General features: G+C 36.6%; 1 protein-coding gene across 3 annotated transcripts in view; it reads left to right on the top strand.

Annotated features, from left to right (window-relative positions):
* TBC1D31 (TBC1 domain family member 31) overlaps positions 1-17,802 on the top strand; it is a 62,532-nt gene that overhangs the window by 37,234 nt on the left and 7,496 nt on the right. For all 3 annotated transcript variants that reach the window (XM_061123266.1, XM_061123267.1, XM_061123268.1), the window contains 9 exons: positions 2,353-2,486; positions 2,802-2,981; positions 3,989-4,221; positions 4,468-4,620; positions 5,830-5,965; positions 9,894-9,986; positions 12,537-12,677; positions 13,772-13,966; positions 15,166-15,292. In XM_061123266.1, coding sequence (XP_060979249.1) covers positions 2,353-2,486; positions 2,802-2,981; positions 3,989-4,221; positions 4,468-4,620; positions 5,830-5,965; positions 9,894-9,986; positions 12,537-12,677; positions 13,772-13,966; positions 15,166-15,292 — 1,392 coding nt within the window. The remainder of the gene's footprint in view (positions 1-2,352; positions 2,487-2,801; positions 2,982-3,988; positions 4,222-4,467; positions 4,621-5,829; positions 5,966-9,893; positions 9,987-12,536; positions 12,678-13,771; positions 13,967-15,165; positions 15,293-17,802) is intronic.

The raw sequence follows: 17,802 nt of genomic DNA, 5'->3' as shown, positions 1-17,802 counted from the left end.
TGCAATGTAGGAGGCCTGGGTTTGATCCCTGGGTTGGGAAAATTACCCTGGAGAAGGGAAGGGCAACCCACTCCAGTATTCTGGCCAGGAGAATGCAATAGACTGTATAGTCCATGGGGTCGCAAGGACAGTGGGGTATTATTAAAAAATAGTGACATTCTGACACATGCTATACAGCATGGATGAAACTTGAAAACATGCTTAGTGAAATAAGCTAGACACAGGATAGATTTATGTGGAATTTCTCTAAAAGGCACAGAAAATAGAAGTTTACCAGGGGCTGGCGGGGGGGGGGGGGGGGAGGAAGTGGAAGTGAGAAGTTAGTACTGAGTAGGTATAGAATTGCTCTTGGGAAAGGATTTTGGAAATAGTGATGGTTGTACAACATTGTGAATAAAATTAGCATCACTGAACAGTGCACTTAAAATAGTTAAAACGGCAAATTATATTTTACCATAAGAAAGACAGATTATATCTACTTTAGGTAGGCACGCACAACTATGTATTTTTTTTACTTCCGGTAAAATCTTGTTACGTAGCTAACACATGACTATATACTAAGGAAATTGATTTTTCTCTTCTAAACATGAAATCTAAATCTAGGAGATCCATGACAGCATGAGTAGCTAGGGATTTTCATCAAGGGTCTCAAACTAGTTTTATTCAGTAAACTGAGCTTCAACTAAATGTTAGCCCGGTTTGGGAATAAGCCATTGCTTTGGCTTTCAGGTTACGGTCTAGTTGGGGCCAAGAAGAACTTGTGAAGAAATATAGTTACTTCTGTGTATAATTTGCAGTATGTTGATCAAGGTCAGTTTTAATCACTCTTTAGGGTTCCAGGAGGAGATGCTTCAGGTTTAGTGAAGGACCTCCATGCAGTGATCATGTCTCCATCCTGCTCTTGGTCATTGCTGTCTCTAGGTCTATTTCTGTGTGGTGGCACCCAGCAGAATAGAAGAGACAGTTACTATATAAAACAGGAGTGCCCTCTTGCTTAACTGAAGACAGCTATTCTATTGATGAAGATTAGATACAAGAGGCCACTCCAGTGTTCTTGCCTGGAGAATCCCAGGGACGGCAGAGCCTGGTGGGCTGCCGTCTATGGGGTCGCACAGAGTCGGACACGACTGAAGTGACTTAGCAGCAGTGGCAGCAGATACAAGAGGGCTTTGGGTATGTGCATGGTGTTTTAAAATTCCCAGAACAAAAATAAAATAAAATAAAATTCCCAGAACAAGCAGTGTCTGGCACACTGTAGGTATTTACCTAAGGAGATGTTGCTGAACTGGGTTTTTCTTTTAAAGTTAACTTATAATGAGCAGCAGTTAAAATACAAGAAAAATACCGCCCCCCCCCCAAAAAAAAAGCAGCAGTTAAAGAAGCTGAAATGTTTCTTTAAAAGCTTAGTCTTTGCAAGATTTTATTTATGACTGAATTATTAACTCAAATCTAAGTCCTTAACTAATAAATGAAATAATGTAATTCTAGAATTGGAAGGACCTTATAAACTATTAATCCGGTATTCTGATCAGACCTTTCACTTGCTAATTTGAGAAAGATCTTAGCAAAACATGTAGCCACAGCTCAGTATTTAAAATAGAAAATCAGAATTTAAATACTTACATAGAGCTGAGGTGGTTAGACGTAGGTTCACTGAGCAAAAATGGTCATCTTACTGAGGTTCTTTTGGAAAAGACTGTTCTGGGGGTTGTGCTAGTTATTAAGTGAGAGTGAGTTAAAAAGTCAGCCTTAGAAGCCTCTTCAGCAGAATCAATTCTGCTTTCTCTTGGCTGAGTTTCAGAGGATACTGCTGCTGCTGTCACTGACGGGTTGGTTTTCAAAGTCAAGTTTACTGAAATGAGTTGTTGATCAATTAGATTTAAAACCAGACCTGGTGGTTACCTGTTACCATGGCTACAGAACAGTCTTCTAGAAATGGGACTCTTAATATGAGATTGCCATTTAACATTGATCACGTGTATCGAAGACTTAAATAGGGAGCTCTTTTAGAAGGGTCATTTTGTTAACCAGGAGAAATCGAAATACAGGTCGCACGCAAGTCAGCAGGAACCAGAGATTTGTAGCTACCATCAGGAATATTTCGGGAAGATTTGTTCATTTAATTGACACTTTCTCATCGACTGGCTCCGAAGAAACTGGAAAACTTCTATAAACTTAAAATACCATGTTAACGTGATGTAGGTGTAAAATCTATTGTTCTAGAACTTAAAAAGTCATGTTTTCTTTATTCATGGGCATATTGAGGACATAAAAGTGGATACATTTAAGAACTGCAAAACCCTGTAATGATATAGAAAGGTAAAGATAAATTTTCAATTTTTTTCTTCATAGTCAATTGGTGTCAACACTGGTTTGAATATTTTCCTAATCCTCCTATCAATATTCTTAGTATGATAGAAAATGTTTTGGCATATCATGACGAGGAACTCCTGCAACACTTCATAAATCATGATGTAACTTCCCAGGTAAGAAGTGTAAGGTTTTTAGAATAACATAGCTTACTTTGGAAGTTAACATTGGTTCTGGTATAAATAAAACTATTTTCTTGAAAGTCTATAATAAAAAAATACTAGTTATATTTTTAACAATATTCCATTATTTTTCTTCATTAAACTGCTTTCCTGAACGTCTATAAAGAACCCAAATTAGGGTAGTTCTTCTCATAATTATGTTCTTAATGTAATGATTTTAGTATCTAAACCAAACATGAGCACATTAGCAATGACTGTTATGACTTTTCCCTCAAGAACTATTACATTTTTTTTTCTTATTTGTTTTAGCTGTATGCATGGCCTCTTCTTGAAACTGTGTTCTCAGAAGTACTGACAAGAGAGGAGTGGCTCAAATTATTCGATAATGTCTTTTCCAACCATCCTTCGTTCCTCCTGATGACTGTTGTGGCCTACAACATGTGTTCTCGAGCACCTTTGCTCAACTGTAAGCGTAAAGATGATTTTGAGGTACATATCCTTGTTAAGTCATAGTTCTAAAATTTCATTTGTTTCAACTAAAAAACCCATTTTATTTATTGAGTGCCTACTGTATGTCAAGTCCTGGTGCCAGATGGTAGGAATATAGCGGAGAACAAGTTACACCACCGCATCCTTGCCTTTTCATAGTTAGAGTCAGTTATAGCTTGGCTGCTCACCTAAAATCATAGCTTCATGACAATATTGGAGTTGCATGCTTTTTGCCTATTTAAAGGATGTTTAACAATCGAGTAGTCATTCATTCTGTGCATTTGACTGGTCTGTGATAATCTGGTTGCTTATTACATGTGCAGGATGGTAACTATGAGAATTTTGAGGCTTAGCAGGACAATGATTGACAGAAAGCATTGGAGGAAGTTTTTAAATGGAGAGGTTCTTTTGGTAGACAGGATGAAGTAAGTTGGTTTTGCTTGTTACTTATTTTGTGGTTTCTATCAAATTTTATTTTCACTTCATAAGCACAGGATGCATACATATATGCATGTATGTGTGTATGTATATTAGAACTTGGATCTGCCAGTGGAATGAGATAATGTGGAAACTGTCAGATTTTTTTTGAAAATCAAACTTGTTTTCAAAGGCTAATTTAGGTTTGAATTTCTTTATTTTGGATTTTGAAGATAAATTCTAGTAGAAGAATTTGTTTTGTTGTTGAAACACTCTGTTACTATAAAGGAAGCCTTCATTTTTGAGTTAAAATTTTAAAAGTGTTATTTCACAATTTCATAATATGGTTGTGTAATTTTATTACATTTTTGAGAATATGAAACTGGACCTTCATTTTGAAACTTGGGTTGAGAAAAGCTTCAGTGAATTCGCAAAAAAAAAAAAGAAACCTCTTAAAGCTAAATTCACATTAACATGTTTAAATTTGTTTTATTCAATGAACAAAATTTGTTATATAATTTTTTATATAACGCATGACTATAGTTGCATTACTCTGTAAATCTCAGTTTAATCACAAAGTTTTCTTCCAGTATTTTTTTCACCATCGGAATAACCTGGATATAAGTGCTGTAATTAGAGAGGTGTATCGTCTCCTGGATACCACACCCACTGATATCCATCCAGACAACATGCTTGATGCTTTTGTTGCGCTGACCAAAGGGCAATATCCAGTGTTTAATCAATATCCCAAGTTCATTGTGGACTATCAGACACAAGAACGAGAAAGAATACGGAATGATGAATTGGATTACTTAAGAGAGAGGTAATACTGGTTGTTCTTTGATGAAAACAAAATCTGTTATAAAGGTTTTATGAAAAATACATGTAAATTATTAAGTAGTTGCATAAAATCAGAGTTTGAAGGAAATATCTTTAAAGATATTTTTGCATCTAGAAGCAAAACAATTACGTGTAATCAGGTGTGCATTTTGTGTTGTGGTAGTTCTTGAACTTAAATTACTGTTTCCTTGTTTGCTTTTTGTTACAATAATAAACATTATCAACTTAGGCAGGCAGTTGAAGACATGCAAGCTGAAGTCGACCAGCAAAGAGTTGAAGATGAAGCTTGGTACCAAAAACAGGAACTGCTTCGTAGAGCTGAGGAAACAAGGAGAGAAATACTCTTACAAGAGGAGGAAAAGATGATACAGCAAAGACAGAGGTGTGTTTAGCACTTTGGAAAAAGCTGGACATCTGAGTTATTTTAATAATTTGTATTTCTTTCATTTTTCACTATTGTGAAATTATATACAGCTTCACTATATATGTCATTACCCAATTCTGCTAATTCTGCTCTTTCCATTAAGCATATGTTTAAGTTAATAAAAAGAAACTATAATATACTTTTCAAAAAATTGGCCTATAGTAAAATGTAATTCTAAAACTATACTGAGTATGATATAACTTGCTCTGATTATTCAGAAGTAATACATGATCTAACGTACCTTGAAGGATATTGCTATTTAGAAATGTTATTTTACAGTGGACACAAATGCCTTGTACCACAGTGCTGGGTAAATATGTTTCAAGTTTTAAGTCACACAGATTAAGAGACAATTTTTAAGTCTCACAGGTATGTTTAAAACACAGTTTTTAAAAATTACGGAAAATTTTAAAATTAAAAGAGGAGTGTGATTTTTTTTCCATAATTTTTAAAAATTGTGTTTTAAACATACCTGTGAGACTTAAAAATTAAAATATAGAATGCTATTCTCATCGTGCATTTCATACTTTGGAGGATGGGGAAAGAAGTAGTAAATGCTTGTTCAAAAGTATGCTATTCAAAAGTAAGTATTGCTTTAAACATAAGGCAAAATGTTTAAGTTGATTAAGATTATGGGATAAGCATTAACACTAATCCTAATTATTGGGAAAATCACTTTTGTAAGTGTTTATTGATTATTTTTGGATAGGACTTTATGAAACATTTCTGGTGTGGGTTAAAAAATTACTGAACTGAGCCATTAGCCTTCCGCAAAATTCTAAAAGAATAATCATACATAATCTTTGGTAACATAGGAGTATTTTTTTGGCATTCTTTTCTCAGATAAAATATATCAATTGTATTGAAGTGATCTGAGTAGTAGACCTATTAAAGAGAACATTTAAGTATGAAGAAATAGCCAGTTTAGCTATAATTTGGCTGTAGTCATGTACACTTGTTATTTTCATGAATGCAGGCTTGTTTTCTAACTGAGCACTTTTCATTGTATTATAAAAATAGCCATGTTACGATGGCACCAGTTAAATGGGGAAAGCAGGCTAAAATAGGTTTCAGGCGTTTCATTGTTGTGGAACATAGTATTTTTCCATTTAAATACACATTCGGAAATGATTTTATTGATTCCTCTTGATGTATTGTGTGTTTAAGACTAGCTGCTGTGAGAAGAGAGTTGAAAGTAAAGGAAATGCACTTACAAGATGCTGCAAGAAGACGTCTCCTGCAGCTTCAACAAGATCAGCGTGAAATGGAGCTAAGAAGGCTGGATGATGAAATTGAGAGAAAGGTTTATTATTCTTAACTCTCATACATTATCCCCATTTACTCTCATTTAAATGTAACAAACACCTTCAAGTTAAATATTGTTCCTAGAATTCAAAATGTATATCAAATAGCCCCTTTAGTTTTATATAGTTTCTTCCATCCCCCAGCTATTCTTACTTTCTTTTGTATTTTATTAATCATTAATTATTTTAGAAATTTCAGGAAAATGAGTCAAGTTGATAAGGGTCTTTGGTGACTGATTCTCTGAAAATGGAAATATCAATTAACCATGAAGTTAATTGTGAAGTATGGGAAATATTTATTTTTTTAATATAAAAATTTACACATAGCCAGTTTAAAAAGATTTTGATTATAAAATATATGGAGTTAAAAGTGGACCTTCTCCACTTTTCTCTCATTTCATCCCCAGAGATAAATTATTTGTTATGGTTGTATAGTATTCCATTTGATGGCCATGTCATTGGTTATTTAATCCTTTGCTGTTGGATATTTAGGTTGTTTGCAGTATTTTGCTGTACACAACAGTGCCAGACTACATTCTCAGTACAAATCTCTGAGGACTTCCACACATTTTTGTTGAGTAAATTCCAAGGAATGTCAAATTGTCCTCCAAAAATGAAACCACTTAAGCTATTTTAAGAGTATAAAAGGGCATATATACTCATGCCCTAGTCAATTTGGAGTGTATCAGTCTTACTATCTGCCAATCTGATAGGTGAAAAATGGTTTTTGGTTTTGGGGTTGTTTTTTTTTTTTTGCTAGTGATGTTAACTATCTTTTCATTTGCCATTTGTAGATCTATAAATTGCATAACTAAATCATTTGTCCATCTTTCTACCAAGTCACTCCTTTTCCTGTCAGTTTACACAGGCTCTTTTATCATTTGGGGCAACAGTGTCCAACAGAAATATGTGGGCCATGTGGGTAATTTTAAGTTTTCTAATGGCCACATTAAAAAGTAAGAAATAGGTGAAATTAATTTTAATAACATTTAGCTCAATATATTTGAAATTATCATTGCAATATGTAATTGCTATACAGACATCTTTGAGGTATTTTACCTTTTGTTTGTACTAAGTCTTTGAAACGTAGTAGTCAGTTCACACTTGCCGCACACCTCAGTCAGGACTGACCACGTTTTAAGTGCTCAGCAGCCACCCAGCAGCAGGTCGGGGCACTCACCCTTCCGTCTGTTGTGAATGTTCTCCTTGTGTTGCCTTTTCCGGTGTTGCACATCTCTAAGGATGTTTACAGTGTCTTGTCTTCATCATGTAAAATCTGTTAATTTTTGGATAACCAACTTCATTGGTTTTTTATGATGCCTAGGTTTTTGTCATGTTTACTAACCTTCCCATTTAAGGTTGTGTTACCACGGCTCTAGTGGTAAAGAGCCTGTCTGCCAGTACAGGAGACATAAGAGACGCAGGTTCAATCCCTGGATCAGGAAGATCCCCTGGAGAAGGAAATTGCAACCCACTCCAGTATTTTTGTCTGGGAAGGTCCATGGACAAAGGAGCCTGGTGGGCTACAATCCACAGGGTTACAAAGAGTTGGGCCCACCTGAAGCGACTTAGCACATTCCTATTACCACCTATGCAGTTTTTTCTAGTTCTGTGTTTTTCTGTTGTTTTTTTAAATCTCTGTCTTAAGGATCAGTAGATTATTGTGCACCAGCATATCTGACTCTTACAAGACCACCTGTTTTGTAAGGCTCATAAATTAGAATTGTTTTAACATTTTTCGGTGGTTAAGAAAATCAAATAATATTTCATGGCATGAAAATCATATTAGATTTTTTAAAACATATGAAATTCAAGTATCAGTGACCATAAACACAGTTTTATTGGACCACAGTCACACTTGTTTACGTATTCCTTTAGCTTCTTTTGTGCTACAGTGGCAGAGGTGAACAGCTGAAACACTACATCCCACAAAACCTCAAGTATTGAACTCTGTTACCCTTTCCAGAAGAAATTTGCCAGCCCCTGATGTCTGAAAATTATTGATAAATGTAAGAAATGAGTTAGGGACCAAGCTTACTTCTTTCCAAAGGCACATCAGTTTTCCCAACAGCATTTGTTGAATATTAGCAAAAGTCATTTGTCAGCTGATAGTTACTAAATGTTCAGTTCCCTTATAAATTTGATCTCCTAGGCCAGTACCACACTGTTGGAATAACACCTGGGTAATGTTTTACTAATTAGTAGGCCTCATTACCACAATTAGTCTGCCTTTTCAGTTTTCCTCAGTATTCTCAAATGTTTATCATTTCAAACAGACTGAAAATTTTCTCTCTCCCTCCTTCTCTCTCTGAATCCTCCCATCCTATTGGAATTTTTATTAGGATTGCATTGAATTTATAAACTAATTTAGAGTTTCAAACTTGCTTTTGATCACATATGAAATATTTTTATATTAATCATTTCTTTTTATAGCATGAGATAATGCTTTGTTTAAAGCCAACTAATTTTAAATTGTCTTTAAAATCTAATGACTGCTTTTAACTATCTAGTAAATGAGGTTGATAATTCATTATTCTAGAAAAGTCTGTCCTTCCCCAAAAGTAATTTCGGGCTTAGAACTCTGTGATCTCTTTATTCCTTTGAGATAGTAAAGGCAGTTTTTTGGCGAGAGCATCCTGTCGAGTCCTTTCAGGGCGTGATCAGCCTCTGCCTCCCCTTCCAGCCTCTTGCCCTTCAGCTTCCAGTCCTGACAGTGAGCTCTGAGCCTGCTGAACTATAGGAGCTTCTCTACTCACAATTCAGGGACCAGCAGGAGAGACTTCTTGGGGCCAAAGTGACACATGCAAGTGACACATCTGTTAGTAACAAGCAGAGTTGATCTGTTCTGCTGTGGTACATAGCTCTTTGTATCTCTGAAAACTCATAAGCTAAAGACTTTCTGTAATTGAAATTCCTAAAAAGCATTCTTTGCTTTGCCAAACTTCTCCTCTGCCTCTTAGCATTGTAACTACTCTTGCTCCATCAACTCAGGTATCCCTACCTTTGAGCTAGTTGCTATCTCAAGAACCTCTAAGTTGAACTGGTTTTCAGCCTGTGGTTTTTTTTACTCTTTGGATGTGTGTCCTTGCACATCCCACTACATCCTCATTTTTACTGTGTCTCTGATTGTATTTGATAGTGTGCCTACAATATCTAACACTTGCCTTGTGCACAGATATAGTAATGCAGTCATTAACTGTTTATTGGTTAGATGATATGTTTAGATTAGATGCTAATGGGTTTTACTTTTTGTTCTGAAACACATATTGTGTTATTCTCACCCCCCCAAAAATGAGGACTTTAGGCAGCCAAGTATTTAAGACACTTCCCAAGATTCTCTATGTAAAGAGTCCTTTATCTAAACCCTCTAGCGTATAGGCATGAAATGCCTCCAAATAGTCAAATTTTGGAGAAAGGTGAACTTTAAATTGGCTGAATCCAAGCAGGGCACACACAGGTGGAATAGACCACAGTACACTTTGGCTTGGAGTTACTCATTGCCAAACTGAATTTAGAAAAGTACAGAAGTTTAATCAAAAAGAACATTAAATAAATGTTATATCAAATAAGATTAAACATTTTATATTTTCATCCACTGTGAATTTAAATTGCTCGAGTTTTTCTAACTCATAATATGGCTAATGTAATATGGAAAGAACTGCCATCTGTTCTCCCAGCCTGGGCAAATGAGCATATGGTAATTGTGCTTTCTTTTTTAGAAAATTACACTTAACTTTAACTCAAGAGATTATTTCTGGATTCCACAGTGAATGTGAATATATTGTGAATTACTCTGGCTTCAAAAACCCAATATCTATTATTTTAAAATGCTTTTAGTGGTTTGTTCATATTATAAGATTACTAAATTAAACAAAAATTATTTTTGTTATTTATTTTTGATATTCACAGTTTGTGATTTGGCCATAGGTACACATGAGAGATCGAGAAATTGCTGCCACAGCCAAAGACCTGGAAATGAGGCATCTGGAGCTCGAATCACAAAAAAGACTCTATGAGAAGGTATAAATCAACCATTTCCAGTGTAAGAAAAGCAGAGTTTGTACATACTCTTTTTAGGCTGCATTTATTCAAGGTTTTTTAATGTTCATTTTGTATTTTTTCAAGAAGAGTATAGTGTCATCCAGGATTGTAAGGTAGCCAGAATGCACAGAGTTTGTTGTAATTCTTTAATTCATATTTCTCTTAACAATTTATTCTAGTGTCTGAAGCACCAGATGTAAGCCCCAGATTTTGCCTCAGGATCTTTTACTAACTTGCTATGTTTTCTTATATATGTGTGATAGTGACTGCAAAATTAACCCAGTACTTCACACAGATCCTATAAGGTAAATCAGACAAGAGCTGTAAAGCACACTTTAAATTTGAAACTTCTGGAATCAAATCATCAGGTACCTACCTCAGCACATATAATTCAGTTTCCATGACACTGGAAAAGGGAACTTTGGTATTGATATAAATATTTATTATTGAGGAAAAGCATTATGTTACTCACTTATTTGATGTTGAAACCATAAGTTTTCACTTCTCTCAACCCTCTTAGCCAACCTCTCAAAGTCAGACTGAGTTTGAAATCAGCGATAACTACAAATATGTAACACGTATTTGCATATTGATATGCAAACATGCATGTGATTATTTGTTGCTCACATTAAATAAGATTTAAAACATAGCATCCATTCTTAACTAAATCTCTTCTTAAGTTTCTACACTGAACTTTGTCTAAATCTGAGCCCCAGAGACACTGTCACTGAGTTTCTTATGATTTTGAATTAGAATTAATTCACTTGAACTAAGCTTATTTTTTTTAACTATCATTTGGGAGAGGTGGGGTGCTGGCACCAGAAGCATGATTTCAGAATTAACAGAACATTTGCAAGAAAAATACAAAGAATTTCAAAAATTTTTCTCTTAGATTCTCAGATATTAACATTTTGCTAAATTTGCATTATCCTTCTCTTTCAATCTCCATATATGCACATTTTTTTTTCTGAACTGTTTAAGAGTAAGTTGCAGACTTGATGCTTTTTTGCCCTAAAAAATTCAGTTTATATTTTCTAAAACCAAGGATTGTTACATAATCATAGTACAATGATCAAAATCAGGAAATTAACATTATTTATTGTAAAAACCTTATTCACATTTTATCAGTTGTCCTAAAAATGTCCTTTAGAGCAAAACGAAATCTAAGATAATCTATTTTTTCAGTTATATGTCTCTTTACTCTAAGTTAGAACCATTCTTGAGTCTTTATATTTTATGACATTTATATTTTTGAAGCATACAGGCCAGATATATTGTAGAATGTTCCTCAATTAGATTTGTTGTTTACCGGATGACTAATGATGTCAAGCATCTTCTCATGTGTTAATTGTCCATTTTTCTGCCTTCCCTGGAGGTCATGTGATTAATGTCTATTCAGGGTATGTAGGACCATACCGTCTCAGTTTTTATTATATCATGTAGTTTTTTGTTGAAAACGAGATATTTTAAATAATAGGACAAATCTGGAAATCAGATTCTCTTCTTTCCCTGGGGTTTCTTGTTTTTTTTGCTTAGTGACTTTTCTAAATTCTATAAAGTATTTTGTCATGCACAGTCGCTGAAATCTCTACCTAGGTAACCTGGTGACTGGACAAAGATTTCCTTAGGTCCCTTGAACCAGTAAGCCTCCAGCCTTTGCCAAGGGGCTGTGTGTGCATCACGTGTGACACACCTTCCACACTCAGCTAGGCAGTTGACAGCTCTTTTCATTTCCTGATTTTACAAAACCTCAATTCACCAGAGTTGAAAGCTTAGGACCTTCTCAGGTCTGAGCATTCACACAGCCCTTGGCATGTGCACATTTTTACACATGCACCTAGCCTTCTAAAGCCCCAGGAATCCACTGGAGCATTTCAGAGCCCCGTGTAGACATCTAATTCCCCAGCTTTTCCTACCAAGCTTTTTGATTAGCCTGTTGTTTGCTCTGTGATCCACTGCCTCAGACAGCCACGATGTTCAACAGTTTCCCCTGTTTGTTTTCAGCAAACATCCCCAGGGAAAAGGCTGTACATGAGTTCTGAGTCAGGTCAAATAAAAACAGCTTTGGGAGGAGGGTCTTCCAGGTCAAGTGATGACAGTTCTCTGGGAATGGGAGTTTGAAGGACCTCCATTTTGTCCCTTCCATTGACTGCCAGCCTACAGTTTTCAAGGCCAATGGCAGAACTTAGGTGTGGCATGGAATAGGAATAACACAAGTGTAAAAATGCCATAAAGTGCATCTGAGATTCAGCCATTTTCTCTGAATAAATGCTCCCAAGATTGCTGCAAGCCTTCAGTTGGTTCCCAGAGTTCTGGAGAAGCTGGTTTTGCCAGTGATCTCGGTGCTTTTAGAAATGAGAGAATGTTCAGAAGTCTTGACTTATTTCCACTGGTGTCACTCACCACTGTTGGCTCTTTACTTTGAAAACTAGATGATTATAGTTTAGGTATTCTAAAAAACAGAAAAATCATTTTTGTGTTCTAGCATTATTACTATATCGATTAGTGATTTTTTTTTTTTTTTAACAGAATCTCTCTAGAAATCAAGAAGCTGTTGCAAAAGAAATGAGGGAAAATGCAGATGCCTATAGACAGAAAGCGGATCTTGAAGAACACATGTTTCATAGACTGATAGGAACTGATCAAACTCAGAACCAAAAAATTCATAAGGTAAATATGGTAAATTTAGTGTCTCTATAGAGGGGAGAATTTCCATCTACTGTTCTTTTTAAAGAAGGAATTCAATATTGAACCCTATAAAGTTAGTTTCTTTGCTTTAGTCATCACAATTCCTAGAAACTCAACATTATTTTATTTGCAGGTTACTTTACTGACAGCATACCCATGTGTCTTTTATACTCCTTGAGAATTTCAAGACTTGCAAGAAAATACAAGGGAAATAACTTTGTGAATGATACCGTCCTACATTGTTAAGTCTTAGAAATTATACCTGAGTAGATTAGTTGCAAAACATCAGGTCTCTGCCTGGTATGTAAGCCAGCGTTTTCCAAGTGTATTCCGTAGAATATTAGTAACCTAGTGTTAAATAAAATGGGGATGACAAGTATTGAAAAAGCTGTCTTAAAAGTTAGGCTTTTTCATGCCACATTTGAAGATGCATGGTACATTGTGAATCTTTGAGAAATTTTCCTAAACTTACGGAATTTCTGGGCAAGTATCCTTTCAGAAATGCTGACTTAAATGAATTGAAATGGAATTTGAGGCCTTCAGGGAGGAACTTTGTTATCCCTTTAACAAACTGTTAAACGGGTCTATGGCAGGGCTGGGCCTTGTCCCAAAAGCCAGGAATAAGTGTAAGATTTCCCAACCTCTGTTCTGTCCCTTGACTATTTCCCCAGTAATAACCCCCCCTACCTTTTTTCCTTACAGGCTTTTGTCCAATTTGTTAGATAAGTTCTTCTGACTCCTTTTCAAAAGATTAAAACATGGAAATTGTTTAATTCTCCCTGCCCCTTAGCCTAGAAGTTCTCAACCTTGGCTGTACGTTAGAACCCCCTGGAGAATGCTCTGGAAGTACCAGTATCCAACTGCTCCAGAGATCAATTTAGTTGGTTTGTGCTGGAGCCTGGACATCGGTTTGTTTTAAACACTGAGGTGAAAAATAAATAAATAAACACTGAGGTGATGCTAATATGCAGCCAGGATTGTGAACATCTGTACTGGACACTTGGAGACACTGAATGGACGTACCGTATTTTATGTAGTCAAGTCTGATCTTGTTTCTGAAATTTACGAATTCTTAGTTAATTGAAGAAAATTTGGCGAAAGCGGAACAAGCATGTCTAAATACTGATTGGCGAATTCAAGCTTTACATAAACAAAGGTGCAGTGATCTACACCGAAATGAATGTTACCAAGAAATAGCTAAACTCCTTCGGAAAAACAGGAAGAAAGAAATAGAAGTATTAAACGCCATGATGGAAGGGGAAGCTAAAAAGGTAAGAATGATGTTATAAACTTCTTGTTAATTATTTAAATCTTGAAATAGTATGTAATCAAGTGGCAAAAGCATCAAACCAAATAATTTTTGTTTGAAAAGATCTTAAAGATGATCTAATTTTAATAGGTATTGCTCAGAAAAGTCCAATATTGATGCCACCTAAGAATGACTAACCCACTCCAGTATTCTTGCTTAGAGAATCCCATGGACAGAGGAGCCTGGCAGGCTGCAGTTCATAGGATCGCAAAGAATCAGACAGGACTGAAGCAACTTGCCGTGCACACATGGAAGAATGACATGACAAGAATGAGTGTCTTTCTAAGTTACATTAGTGTCTCAACTTTCTAGCTTCCTGTATTGGTTCTGGCTCATTGTATATTAGCACTTTAATTCACTGAATTTTTTATACTAATAACATAAAAGACTTTGAAAAGTTAGGAAATATATAGAGAGCTACTAATAACAAAACCCAAAATAACTGTAACTACAAGCAAGATAGAAATATTTTTCTTTTTCACATGAAGAAGTCTGGAGTAGGCAGTCCAGGGTTGGTATCCTGTCTCCAAGATCATCAGGAAAACTGCATCCTTCAACTTTTCTGCACAACTTTCTGGAGTATGTCTTTCATTCGCAAGGACACCTTTCCACCCATTAATTTTAAAAACTCAAAAAAACAAAAACAAAACAAAACCCAAAACACCTCAATCCCTGAATATGTGGGATCTGAAAAGTACTGAAATGAATTACTTCAGTGACACCTGGGACCCACATGTTTACATGGCACTGAGACTTTGAGTGGTAGGGACGTCAGAAGTGCCTATGCTTTCAAGGTTCTTCAACAGCCTTGAGCCAGGATCGGTTCAGTTCAGTTCAGTCGCTCAGTCGTGTCCGACTCTTTGCAACCCCATGAATCGCAGCACGCCAGGCCTCCCTATCCATCACCAACTCCCGGAGTTTACCCAAACCCATGTCCATCAAGTCAGTGATACCATCCAACCATCTCATCCTCTGTCATCTCCTTCTCCTCCTGCCCCCAATCCGTCCCAGCATCAGGGTCTTTTCCAATGAGTCAGGATAGGGACCCAAATTACCTAATACCAAGTAGAGGAAACAAACAGGCTTATTTCACTGTAGGAACTTGCATTTAGCACAATCTTCATGTCTTTTTTTTTTTTTTTTCCATTAATTTGTATCTAGTGGGAGGAAGCTGAAGAAAAAGACTTTCATTTGAAATCAGAAAAGAAAACTGCTGCTCTTTCAGATGCATCTAGAAGATGGTTCCTAGAGAAAGAGATACATGATGCTCAGCATCCATGTGATAAAGGTGAGCATTCCTTCCCAGTATTACATATCCGTTCATTTCATATGGTCTCTTATCGTGGATAAATCCTTACATGTGTTTTGGTACTTCTAGTCAAACTATTGCTCAGCTGAAAGATAATCACTAGTTACTATTTTTTGGTCAGGAAGACTGGGCTGAGGAGATGAGACTGTTTAAAAAAAAAGCTCCAAGAAAAATTTCTCAACCATCCTATAGAATTCTGTCTTATTCCATGATTTCATGGTCCTGGGCATCCCCTTAATATACAAGAATATAATTTGTTCCCAAAGTGCTATATCTAGTTAATTTTAGTTAAAAAAAAGTGTGCTTTGCCAATAACTGGTCCTCAGAACAGCAGTATATGAAAGTAGCACAAGGAAACTCATTATAGGATCTAATCAAATGTTAGGTTTTGGTGCAAGGCTTCCTTTGAGGCTCAGCTGGTCAAGAATCCACCTGCAATGCGGGAGACCTGGATTTGATCCCTGGGTTGGGGGATCCCCTGGAGAAGGGAAAGGCTACCCACTCCAGTATTTTGGCCTGGGGAATTCCATGAACTGTATGGGGCCTATGGGGTTACAAAGAGTCGGACACAACTAAGCGACTTTCACTTTTCAACTTACAGTGGCATTCAATGAAAAATCAAAATTGTAACTTAAAATTCTAAAACTACAGATACAGGGAACATTTATTTTACTATACCTTATATTGTTTCAGTCTTTTATAAAAAGTATATGTATTACTTTTTAAAATAACAGCCTTATTGCTATATAATTCACATGCCATACCATTCACCTATACAAAGTATACAATTCAATGGTATTGTATTACCATATATTAAATATATTCAGAGTGCTGCAGCCATCACCACAATCAACTGTAGAACATTTTCAGCACCCCCAATAAGCCCATACCCATTTGCAGTCATAACCCATTTCCTGTCACTCCTCCCAGCCCCTGGTAACCACTAATCTACGCCTGTCTCTGTAGACTTACCTGTTGAGGAAATTTCATGTAAATAGAATCATATAATATGTGGTCCTTTGTATCTGACTTCTTTCACCTAGATAATGTTTTGAGGTTCAACCATGTTCTAGTAGGTATCAGTACTTCGTTCCTTTTTAACGCTGAGTAATGGTCCACTGTATGGGTATTCCATGTTTTATTTATCCATTCATTAACTGCTGGACATTGGGTTGTGTCCAGTTCAGGGCTCTTATGACTAATGCAACTGTGTGTTACCTTAATTACTTTTGTAGTGCACAAATTTGAAAAGTAAAAATAGAGATTAGATGCTATCATGCTCATTTAACTAGGCTGCTTTTGAAACCCCTCATTACCTCTCATGCTTTTGAGTTTAGTCTCAAACAGTACTCAGAGCCCTTAGGCATGCTATGTTTAAAACCTGCTTGTAGAAGACACCAGCCACTGGGGCTGCCTTACTCCCTAACCCCGTCACACTGACCCCTACGTTAGAAGAAAACAATTGAGCCTTTTCAAGAACCTCTGAATTTAGAGACAGTAAAAGGGAAGAAACTGCAAACGACTGCCTGCATCCATAGTCTCCTACATTTGGCTCTTCCACCTCCATGGTGTCTTCCTGTTCTGTCACCTACATTTTGTCAGCATCCTTAAGTTTCACCAATCAGAGAGAGTTTGGTTGATAATCATCCATCTTCAAAAGGCTTATGTATAAGGATTTGATCATTGCCTTAATTAGGGTGTAGAAATTAAATCCATGTCATTTAATCCTAAAACCAGGGGATAATCGGCTGTAATTAGGAAAATGGCATTTTGATCACAGGTGCTTGCTTTGGTTTGTCACTCAGAGCTAGAAGGGAGGCACAGGAAGTGGAAACAGGCAAGTGTGCCGACAACAGACTGGTTATTTAAATATTGCCTAGCGCCAATCTCTCTTAGCAATGGGGAGGAAATTCTTACTGTTTCTCAGAAAACAGAACCTTCTGGACAATATGAGTGGCCCTCACTGCCCCTAAAATCCCAGGCCCATAAACTTAAATTGAAGCTGAATAGCAATGTCTTATAAAATTATCCAGATTTGTAATGAGCAAAAGATTTGAACAGTTCTCCAAAGAAGATACTCAAATGGCCCACACACATATGAAGGGCTGTTCAGCTTAAATTAGTCATTGTACTTGCATGCTAAGTTGCTTCACTCATATCCAACTCTTTGCAACACCATGGACTATAGCCCTCCAGGCTCCTCCGTCCACGGGGATTCTCCAGGCAAGAATACTGGAGTGGGTTGCCATGCTCTCTTCCAGGGGATCTTCCTAAATTAGTCATTGTGAGTGAGTGAAGTCGCTCAGTCGTGTCCGACTCTGCGACCCCGTGGACCTACCAGGTTCCTCCGTCCATGGGATTTTCCAGGCAAGAATACTGGAGTGGGTTGCCATTTCCTTCTCCAGGGGATCATCCCGACCCAGGCATCGAACCCAGGTCTCCCGCACTGCAGGCAGATGCTTTAACCTCTGAGCCACCAGGGAAGCCCA

The sequence above is a fragment of the Dama dama genome, chromosome 21 (genome assembly GCF_033118175.1).
Source record: "Dama dama isolate Ldn47 chromosome 21, ASM3311817v1, whole genome shotgun sequence".
Taxonomy (NCBI): domain Eukaryota; kingdom Metazoa; phylum Chordata; class Mammalia; order Artiodactyla; family Cervidae; genus Dama; species Dama dama.
Note: the sequence above shows the minus strand (reverse complement) of the source record. Positions and strands in the feature narration are given on the sequence as shown.